General features: G+C 42.8%; 1 protein-coding gene across 1 annotated transcript; it reads left to right on the top strand.

Annotated features, from left to right (window-relative positions):
* Positions 1-749: 749 nt before the first annotated feature.
* Positions 750-1,016, top strand: LOC142457146 (large ribosomal subunit protein eL42-like). Its single transcript, XM_075558498.1, has one exon. It carries the CDS (start codon positions 750-752, stop codon positions 1,014-1,016), a length of 267 nt encoding a protein of 88 aa, XP_075414613.1.
* Positions 1,017-11,584: the final 10,568 nt, after the last annotated feature.

Genomic DNA, 11,584 nt, shown 5'->3' with positions numbered 1-11,584 from the left:
CCTGTGACCCCTCTGTAAGGGGATGTCCAATCTCTACAGATGGGCATTGGGTCTCCACTCCATGGCCCACCTCATTCATATTGGGTATGGTTTTATTCTGGGTCTTAGATGCCTGATCCTGGATCCCATTGACACCTCATGATCATACACGCTGGTGTGCTTTTTCCATGTGGGCTTTGTTGCTTCAGCGTTAGATGGGCGCTTGTTTATCTATAAGCCTTTAAGACACCAGATGCCTTATCTTTTGATAGCTGGACACCATCAGCTTTCTTCACCACATTTGCTAAATGTACACACATTTTGTCTTCAGAAATGGTGTTGGGAAGGTGAGCATCACAGAATTTTGGATTGTTAGAATGGAGTGGTCTTGTGTTAAGGGTGTACTTGAGTTTAGGTCCAATATCCACCTGCAAACTTATTTCTTATCATATAGATATAAGTACATAGGTCTATTCCCCTCATTATATATATTTACATATGTACATTTAATATATGCCTTAAAGAAATAATGTACACAACACAGACATATGCACATCTATGTTTATTGCTGAATTTTCCAAAATGTAAAATACAAGGAAACAACCAACGACACCTATTAGAAAGCAACAGACAAGCCGTGGTACTTCCATGCAATAGAATATCATGCATCAATCTAAACAAAATGACTGTCGGGTTAGGCACAAGTGTAGTGAGGCAAGGATCGCAGACTCAGTTACCATTTACACTGTGTAGACCATATCTCTGCAAAGATGGTCAATGTATCCCAAGCCCAAAGAACTTTCTGTAAGAAGTGCGGCAAGCATCAACCTCACAAAGTGACCCAGTATACAAAAATCAAGGATTCCCTGTACATGCAAGGAAAGTGGCGCTACGATGGGAAGCAGAGTGGCTACAGTGGGCAGACAAAGCTGATTTTCTGGAAGAAGGATAAAACCACAAATAAGATCATGCTGAGGCTTGAATGTGTTGAGCCGCATCCTGAACTGGGAGGTGATAAGAGAAAAAGGGCCATGTGACCCAGTTCTAAGCCTTGTTTTATCTGGTAAATTTGAAAAGTGTTGAATTATCTATATAAGTCATATTATCTATATAAGTCATATTATCATATTATAAGTCAAATATAGTTACATTCTTACTTGAAAAAAATGTCTTAAACACCACAAGGCATGGAAAAAACTATTATGCTTCGCAAACTCAGTCAATTTTACAAACATAAATATTTAATAACCCTAGCATTATAATGAAAAACAAAGATAAAGAAACTTGGATACTTGAGAAGATAAGACTTTGATGACTGTGAGGAAGTAAAGCACAGGGAAAAACAGGGATGTGAGAGCGACAGGTCATTGAGGAAGATGGGGCAGAGAAAACAAAGCGAACCACTTACATGGAGTGTTTAAAATGATATTGCTTTTGATTTCCATTTCTTGAGAGATGGGCTGTGTAAATATTTGTAGTGTACATCTATTTTTAATCCCCCAAGATTTATTATTCCTCCAATCTAAATATTGGTCTAAGTGACTAACAAAAACAAAACAAAACAAAGAGCAGGAAAAGTAAAACTGTACTGGATAAGGTCTTTAACTATAGAAAAAAGTTCACTTCAAACAAAAAAGAAAAAAAATTAGTAAAGCCTTTTTTTAAATGGGTACCAAGCTACTAAGAATCATTGATTTTATTAATTCATTATGCTGGAAACTGAGAGCAGCATAGTAAAACACTACACAAACACGTAAGTAAAGAAGCAGACTAAGACTCGGAACAAGAGAAAAGAGGGAAGAAACTGGTGTTGCTGGTTTTTAAATTGAAATATGCTTTCTTCCAGAGTTGATAATGAACACATTTCCGTGGCAGAAAAATTCATTCTATCTCAGTGTCCAATAGAAATTTTCCTCTGTCAAAGGTCTTTTAATTCATTTTTACCATGATTGCCTGATGATCCCTGACCCCTTTTCATTGTGAGCCCAACTTCTGCTTTTTCACTGGCTGTTTCAATAGCAATGATAAACAATCCTGGCCTCAGAAGAGTTTGGAAAGGTAAAAATCTTGTGGGTCATTGACCATCAAGGACACCCATTCTATATAAGGTATTGAATGGCATATTAGATGAATTCAGATTAAGATAAATGATAGCCCATGTGATTTTAGGTGAAAGAGTGAAATAGAGCAGAAACCTCTTCAGCTAATTTATTTTTTTTTTAATTTTAACAATTTATTGGGGCTCATACAATTCTTTTCACAGTTCATATATATACATACATCAATTGTATAAAGCACATCTGTACAGTCTTTGCCCTAATCATTTTTTTCTCTTTTCTTCTTTTACATTTTATTAGGGACTCATACAACTCTTACCACAATCCATACATATACATACATCAATTGTGTAAAGCACATCCATACATTCCCTGCCCCAATCATTCTCAAGGCATTTGCTCTCCACTTAAGCCCCTTGCATCAGGTCCTCTTTTTTTCCCCCCTCCTCCCTCCCCCTTCCCCCCTCCCTCATATGCCCTTGGTAATTTATACATCGTTGTTTTGTCATATCTTGCCCTATCCGGAGTCTCCCTTCCACCCTTCTCTGCTGTCCCTCTCCCAGGGAAGAGGTCACATGTGGATCCTTGTAATCAGTTCCCCCTTTCCAACCCACTCACCCTCCACTCTCCCAGCATCGTCCCTCACACCCTTGGTCCTGAAGGTATCATCCACCCTGGATTCCCTGTACCTCCAACCCTCATATGCACCAGTGTACAGCCTCTGTCCTATCCAGCCCTGCAAGGTAGAATTCGGATCATGGTAGTTGGGGGGAGGAAGCATCCAGGATCCGGGGGAAAGCTGTGTTCTTCATCGATACTACCTCACACCCTAATTAACCCATCTCCTCTCCTAAACCCCTCTATGAGGGGATCTCCATTGGTCGACACTTGGGCCTTGGGTCTCCACTCTGCACTTCCCCCTTCATTTAATATGATATATATATACATATATATACATACATATATACATATACACATATATACACACACTTATATCTTTTTTTTTTTTTTGCATGATGCCTTATACCTGGTCCCTTGGGCACCTCATGATCGCACTGGCCGGTGTGCTTCTTCCATGTGGGCTTATTTGCTTCTGAGCTAGATGGCCGCTTGTTCACCTTCAAGCCTTTAAGACCCCAGACACTATCTCTTTTGATAGCCGGGCACCATCAGCTTTCTTCACCACATTTGCTTATGCACCCATTTGTCTTCAGCGATCCTATCATGGAGGTGTGCAGTCAATGATATGATTTTTTGTTCTTTGATGCCTGGTAACTGATCCCTTTGGGACCACTCGCTCACTCAGGCTGGTGTGTTCTTCCATGTGGACTTTGTTGCTTCTGAGCTATATGGCCGCTTGTTTATCTTCAAGCCTTTAAGACCCCAGTCACTATCTCTTTTGATAGCCGGGCACCATCAGCTTTCTTCACCACATTTACTTGTTCACACACTTTGGCTCCAGCCGTTGTGTCGGGAGAGTGAGCATCATAGAGTTCCAATTTAATAAAAGAAGGTATTCATGCATTGAGGGAGTGTTTGAGTAGAGGCCCAAGGTCCTTCCGCCACCTTAATACTTGACCTATAAATATAGACACATAGATCTATTTCCCCATCCTCCTATATATATTTGCATGTACATGTCTTTGTCTAGACCTCCATGAATGCCCTTTGACTCCTAGCTCTTTCCTCCATCTCCCTTAACTTTCCTCCTGCCCTACTACCATGCTTCATCGCCACCTGGGCTAGAGTATACCTCTTCTCTAAGCAACCTTACCCTTGATCATTTCCCAGCAGGCCTGCCACTCCCACTTCTCTACCATTTGGGGTCCCATGTTTTTCCCTTGTCCCTGGGTTTGTTAACACCACTTCCTTACCCCCCCCAACCCCCCACCCCAAGTCCCCCCAAAACTGTCGGTCCCGTTGTTTTTCCTCCAGATAGTTCATCCAGCCTGTCCTATTCAGACAGACCTGTGGAGTCACTAACATGCACGAAAACTAGACAGAGGAAAACAAAGCAACAGTATACAACCAGACAACAAAGCAACAAAAACAAACCACTGACAAAGAACAGAATAAAACAGTTCACAAGAGAAAAGCTTGTAGTTAGTTCAGGGATCGTTTGCTGGCCCTTAGGAGCGTTTTCCAGTCCAGTCTGTTGGGGCACCACGCCCTGGCCCCGAAGTCCACTTTCAGCATTCCCTGGGGACCTTGCCACTCCATTCCCTTGCTGTTCCGCTGCACTCCCCCAGTGATTTGCCTCGGGTGGTGGGATCAGGTCAGGTGCAATTCCCACACTGTGTCTCCGGTGCTGTCCCCTGTATCGCCCTTAGTCACTGAGGGGCATCATGTCTCATAGTGGGGCCAGCCATGTTGTTCTCTCTGTGGACTGGCTGCTCTACTCAGGAACATCATCATCACGGCCTGGTGGGCCAGGCTGTGCTCCACTCTCTCCTCCTGCCCCTTCATCTGCTCCCGTGTGCTCTGATCAAATATGTCCATCTCCCAGAGCTGCAGAGTCAATGTCGTCCTTTGGAAAAAATTCTTTTCGGGGGAGGGGCAGGAATCCACTTAATTTATGGTGCTGGGGCCAGCCTCCCAGACCTCTCCACCGGTTCCCTCCTCCACACCGGGATATTGTGTTCACACCTTGTGACACTGGGTTGAAGTCTGGTCCCACTTTCCCTGTGGAGATATAAACAATACCCTCCCCTTGGGTGGATTTATGCCCTATGACCCCACTACACTTTTCTTCCTTGTATTTATCCTTTTGTTTTCCTTTCCCCACCTCCTCCACCATTGTCTACCATGTACATCCCTGGTTTTGGTCTGGTCTCTTTCATACTACCCCGTCTTCACCCCTAAAATGTTTGTATATAGTAGCTTTTTTCCCTGTGCCACTTTTGCTTTTAAAAAAAAATTTTTTTTTTAATTCTTACCTCAGCGGACTCATGTTGTACTTGTCCTTTTTTGCCTGACTTACCTCGCTTAGCATGATTTCCTCCAGTTCTTCCCATGCCGCTATGTGCCTCATACGTTCATCACTGCTCTTTAGTGATGCGTAGTATTCCATTGTATGTATATACCACAGTTTTTTAATCCAATCGTCAGTTGATGGAAATTTGGGTTGCTTCCAACTCCTTGCAATTGTGAACTGTGCTGCAATGAACATTGGAGCACAGATGTCTGGTCTTGGTTTGCTTCTTGCCTCTTCTGGGTGTATGCCCAGTAGGGGGATTGCTGGGTCATATGGTAACTCTATTTCCATCTGTTTTAGGTATCGCCAGATTGATTTCCATAGTGGCTGTACGTACTTACAGTCCCACCAGCAGTGGATGAGAGTTCCTGTCTCCCCACAGCCCCTCCAACACTTGTTGCTTTCTGATTTTTTGAATTGGGCTACCTTTGAGGGTGTCAGGTGGTACCTCATTGTTGTTTTAATTTGCATTTCTCTTATGGCTAAAGATCGGGAACATTTTCTCATATGTTTGTTGGCCATTCGGATTTCTGCCCCTGTGAAACTTCTCTTTAAGTCCTTTGCCCACCTTTCAAGTGGGCTATTGGTTGTAGATTTTAGTAATAAGGCCTTTGTCTGATGTGTCATTGCTAAAGATGTTTTCCCAGTCTGTGGACTCTCTTATTACTCTCTTGGTGAATTCTTTAGATGTACACAAGTGTTTTATCTTCAGTATATCCCATTTGTCGATTTGTGCCTCCTCTGTGTTTGTGTCCTTCCCTATTTCTGATAGCCTGTGTATTCGCTGCGCCAAAGTTCTCAAGTTGGTCCCAATTCCCTCATTGATGGCCCTAATAGTTTGGGGTTTAACTTCAAGGTCTGTGATCCACCTTGAGTTTATTCTTGTGCATGGAGTGAGATAAGGGTCTTGCTTCATTTTTCTGCATGTTGATATCCATTTTTTCCAGCACCACTTGTTAAAGAGGGCATCTGCTTCCCATTTGATCTTTTTGGGGCCCTTGTCAAAGATCAGCTGTGTGTATGCTGATGCTTTTATTTCTGGGTTTTCAGTTCTTTTCCATTGGTCTGAGTATCTGTCATTGTACCAATACCATGCAGTTTTGAGAACTGTGGCTGCATAGTATGTGCCAAAGTCAGGTAAAGTAAGCCCTCCCACGGCGTCCTTCTTCTTGAGGAGTTCTCTGCTAATTCTGGGCTTCTTCCCTCTTCATATGAAGTTGGTAATCAGTTTTTCCATTTCTTTGAAGAAAGATGATGGTAATTGTATCGGGATAGCATTAAACTTATATAGTGCCTTTGGCAGAACTGACATCTTAACTATATTAAGTCTCCCAATCCAAGAGCACGGAATATTCTTCCATTTGTTGAGGTCGCTCTTGGTTTCTTGTAATAGTGTTCTATAGTTTTCCCTATATAGATCTTTTGTTTTTTCAGTCAAGTGTATCCCTAGATATTTCAGTTTGTGTTTGGCTATTGTGAAGGGTACCACCTTTTTGATCTCTTCTTCTGTGGTCTTATCTGATGTGTATAACAGTCCGATGGACTTCTGTTTGTTGATCTTGTATCCTGCCACTCTGCCAAACTCCTCTATTGCTTCCAGTACTCCCCTTGTGGAACTTTTGGGATTTTCCATATATAAAATCATATCATCTGCAAATAACGATAGTTTCACCTCTTCCTTCCCCAGACGAATACCTTTGATGTCACTTCTTTGCCTTATGCTGTTAGCTAAAACCTCCAGCACGATATTCAATAGGAGTGGAGACAAGGGGCATCCTTGTCTGGTTCCCTTTTTCAGTGGGATTGTGTTAGTCTTTTCTCCATTGACTACCACTTTGGCTGTTGGTTTTTCATATATAGCTTGTATTGTCTTGAGGAACTTTCCTTCCATTCCTATCTTCGCTAGTGTCTTAAACAGGCATTGGTGTTGGATGTTGTCGAATGCTTTTTCTGCGTCTATTGATATTATCATGTGATTCTTATACTTTTTCATGTCAATGTGACGAATAATACTAATGGTCTTTCGTATGTTGAACCATCCCTGCATCCCTGGTATGAATCCCACTTGGTCATGGTGAATTATTTGTTTTATATACTTTTGTATTCGGTTGGCTAGTATTTTGTTAAGGATTTTTGCATCAATGTTCATTAGGGATATCGGTCTGTAGTTCTCGATTCTTGTGGGATCCTTGCCCGGTTTGGGTATCAGAGTTATACTAGCTTCATAGAAGGAGTTTGGGAGTTTGCCATCTTTTTCTATGTTCTGGAAAAGTTTGTGTAGGATTGGTATTAGTTCTTCCCTGAATGCTTGGTAGAATTCTCCAGTGTATCCATCTGGTCCAGGGGATTTTTTTGTTGGTAATCCCTTGATAACCTTTTCTATTTCTTCTATTGCGATGGGTCTGTTGAGATTTTTGATGTCCACCGAGGAGAGTCTAGGGAGGGATTGTTTTTCCAGGAATTTGTCCATGTCTTCCAAATTGTTGAATTCATTGGGGTACAATCCTTCATAGTATTGTGTAACTATCCTTTTGATTTCATTAGGGTCTGTTGTAATGACCCCTCTTTCATCCCTTATTCTTGCTATTGAGATTTGTTCCCTCCTTTCTTTGGTTAGGTTTGCCAATGGTCTATCGATCCTGTTTATCTTTTCAAAGAACCAACTTTTAGCGATATTAATTTTTTCCAAAGTTTTTTTATTTTCCCTCTCCTGAATCTCAGCCCTGATTTTTATAATTTCTTTTCTTTTGCTATTAGTAGGGTTGTCCTGCTGACTCAGCTCTAGTTTTTGTAAATTTTGTGTCAGCGTATCCGTCATGAGTCTCTCTTCCTTTCTCAGGTGTGCTTGTATTGCTATGAACCTTCCTCTGATGACTGCCTTTGCTGTGTCCCATAAGTTTTGGTACGTCGTGTGCTCATTTTCGTTGGTTTCGAGAAATTTCCTGATTTCGTCTCGGATCTGCACCAGTATGCACTCATTTTGCAGTAGAGAGTTATTCATCCTCCAATTATTTGCTCTTATTTTCTTTGTCTTCCTTTTGTTGATTTCCAGTCTTATGGCACAGTGGTCAGAGAGAGAGGTCTGTATTATTTCAATGTGCTTAAATTTATGTAGATTTGCCTTATGCCCCAGCATGTGGTCTATCTTCGAATATGTGCCATGAGGACTTGAAAAGAATGTGAAATTTTTTGTATTTGGATGAAAAGCTCTGTAAATATCTATTAGGTCAAATTGTCTAATTGTGGAGTTTAGCTCTCTAGTCTCCTTGTTGAGTTTCTTTCCCTGTGATCTATCTTTCTCAGTGAGTGGTGTGTTGAAGTCACCCACTATAAATGTCGAGTCTGTGATTTCTTTCTTAATCTTTTGGAGTGTTTGGTTGACGTATTGAGCTGGTCTCTCATTCGGGGAATATATGTTTACAATGCTTAGTGGTTCATTGTCTATCATTCCCTTGAGCATTATATAGTGTCCCTCCTTATTTCTTTTTATGGTTTGCACTTTGAGGTCAATTTTATCCGAGATAAGGATTGCAACCCCTGCTTTTTTTGTGTTGCTGTTTGCTTGGTAGGTCCTTCTCCAGCCTTTGATTCTCAGCCTATTTTTGTCTGTAGCCTTGAGGTGTGTCTCCTGTAGGCAGCAAATTGATGGGTTGTGTTTTCTAAGCCATTCTGCAAGTCTCAGTCTTTTAATGCCTGAATTCAGGCCATTGATATTCAGGGTTATTATCTCCATGTGCGGACTCTGTGAAGCCATTTTATACTTTTTGTGTTGGGAGTTTTCCTACTTTCCTTTCTCATTAGTGTGTGTTTTGTGTGTGTATCATTCTTGACTTCTTTCCATCTTAAGTCATTGCTATCTTGGGGTCTGTTTTCTCTTTGTTGTGCTCTGGGCGAAGTTGTTCTATGTGCTGGTGTCTTATTTGTGCCTGGTGAGTGTTGTTCTTCTGCCCATACTGAGTCGGCGAGGATCTTTTGTAATGCTGGGTTTGTTGTAACGTATTTTTTGAGTTTTTCCTTGTCTGGGAAGACTTTTACTTCTCCATCGATCTTGATCGATAATTTGGCTGGGTAGAGTATTCTTGGATTTGCGTTGTTTTCTTTCAATTTTTGGAATATGTTACTCCACTCTCTCCTTTTTTTCATAGTTTCTGCTGATAGGTCTGAGCATATCCTTATGTGGGAACCTTTATATGTGATTGCTTGCTTTTCCCTAGCTGCTCTCATGATTTTCTCCTTTTCCTCAAAGTTTGAAAGTTTAACTATTATGTGCCTTTTTGATTTCTTCTTGGGGTCCCGTCGTGCTGGTGTTCTTTCAGCCTCCTGGATGGTTGCTTGGTTTTCATTCATTAGGCTGGGGAAGTTTTCCTCCAAGAATTCTCTCGCTATTGTTGCAGATGACTTCTTTGTTGTGTCTTCCTCTGGTAGGCCAATAATTCTAATGTTGTTCCGCTTCATAGCATCAGACATAGCTCTTAGGTTTTCTTCGGCTTCTCTGATGCTCTTATTAGATTTTTGTTCACGTTTATTAAAGTCTGCTTGGCTGTCCTCCACGCCACTGATGCGGTTCTCTGATTCCTCCAATCGATTCTCAAGGAACATGATTCTGCTATTGTGTTTCGTTACCTGCTCCTCAAGCTCCTGTATTTTCCTTTGGTATGTGTCTTTTATATCCTCTATCATTTCATCCTTTTTCTGTAGTGTTTCCCTCATATTCTGCATCGCTCCAAGCACCATTCTGAGAGCTTCTTTGTATGGCATCTCAATGTCTGCTTCTTCTATGTATGTTGTTATGTTCAGGACATCTTCTTCCTTTGCCTTTTGTTTCTCTTGTTTTTTCGTTGAGGTCATTGGGGGTGATGGCTGTTTGCTTTGAGTTGTTTTTGAGGGACCAGGTGCCATTTTCTAGTCTCTCTCTGGAAGACTTATAGGAATTCTTCTTCGATCTGCCTACAGCTGATTTTGCTATGGGATTAACCTACCACTTTATCTTCCTGTGGCTTCCCTATTAGGGGAGTGCCCCAGATGGCAGATCAACTGCCTGCACCAGTGTTGCAGAGGCTGGGCTGAAGTTCCCGCTATTGGTTTGAATATTGATAAGTGTTGGCTGAGCTGCCTTATGTCCCCAGGTACACAGGCAGGAACTCCCTGGTGAGAAGTCTGAGGAGTATCCCCTGGAGAGCAAGCAGGCCTTACCCTAGCCTTGGGCTATCTATGCAGGGTGGAGTTCACCTAGCTGGGTGTGACCCAGGCGCAAATGCCCTAGGGCAATGGGAGTGCCCCGTAAGTCCGCAATGGAGTGTGAGAGAGCAGGGCAGGAACAAGGGGGGTGAGAAAAATCAAAAAGTGAGACTAGACTGTGCAGGGGTACAGGGAAGCGAGGGAAGCAAAGGAAACTATGTAGCTGAGTCCCACTCCCTGCCTGTGGATCTACAAGGGCTTACTCCCTGCCCCAAGCCCCAGCGGTAGTTCGCAGCTGAGCCCCAAGAAGGGTCGCAAGAAAACTGCTGAGCCGCCCCCAGAGAGCAGAGAGGGGGGACAGAGAGCAGAGATGTTAACAGACGCCGCCGTGTAGCTGAAGCTTGATCCCTGCCTATGAAGCTGTGGGGGTTTGGGTTTATTCCCTGCTCAGACCACACGGCGCGGCTGTGGCTGCGTCTGTGCCTTGAAAAAGCCCCTGCGCAGCCCTCCAAGGCTGTGTGGGAATATAAAGCAGAGACGCAAACAGAAGCAACAATGTAGATGAACCCCGATCCCTGCCGGTGGAGCCGCAAGAGTCCTGTTCCTGCCCTGAGGCAGATAGGGAAAAACTGTGGCTGTGCTGAGACCAAGCCCTGCAACAGGCTCCAAATGGTCCCGGCTTGGGCAGATCCGGCAACTGGACTAGGGTTGAGCCCCAGCCGGCTTCCACTGAGGTAAGCCAAAAGCCCCCAGCCCCTCAAAACCCCGTGGATCTGTGCCTACTTATCTTTATGATGCACCTCCTGCGATCCAGTGGCGTTGAATTTCACTCTGAGCAACTCTCCTGGGCTGGATTCTGGGGAGTCCCTCTGGTGTGTGTCACTCCGTCGCCATCTTCCCGCAAAACTCTGTCTCTTCACCTAATTTAATTAGATGTTTTTTCTCTCTGAATTGCTAATTTTCAATAACTCAATGATGTGTTCAATTGTCACTAAGACCCATTTTTATCAGGTTTATGCTCACTTTATTACCTCTGTCTACTTAGAACTGTTCTTAAAGGAAAGACTTATCCCATTCAATTTTTTGTTTGTTTTTAATATGATGTACTTTCTCCCTGAATTGCTAATTAACAAAAAAGTCTGATAAATTGGAAAGCATGTCTTCCACCCACCACTTTTCTGTCAGTTTGTCTTTCTCTCATGGGTACTGTGCTGTTGTGATTCAAATGCAAAGGTGTTTCAAATGCAAGCGGGGGGTCATCCAGAGTGAAGAGCTTTTAACAGAACTTCCAGACTAAGAAGAAACTACTAGGAATGGATCAGTTGCCACTCCAGGACCTGATTTCACTTCCAGGCCCCTCCCTCCAGGAGTCCCTCATTACCTCCAGGCACTGCCC

This window comes from Tenrec ecaudatus, chromosome 9, assembly GCF_050624435.1.
Source record: "Tenrec ecaudatus isolate mTenEca1 chromosome 9, mTenEca1.hap1, whole genome shotgun sequence".
Classification (NCBI taxonomy): Eukaryota; Metazoa; Chordata; class Mammalia; order Afrosoricida; family Tenrecidae; genus Tenrec; species Tenrec ecaudatus.
The sequence above is the reverse complement of the archived record's forward strand: the minus strand, read 5'-3'. Positions and strand labels throughout refer to the sequence as shown.

What these genes read in the sequence shown, in the direction of transcription:
- LOC142457146 (XM_075558498.1), top strand. Translation starts at nt 750, where the DNA reads ATGGTCAATGTATCCCAAGCCCAAAGAACTTTCTGTAAGAAGTGCGGC.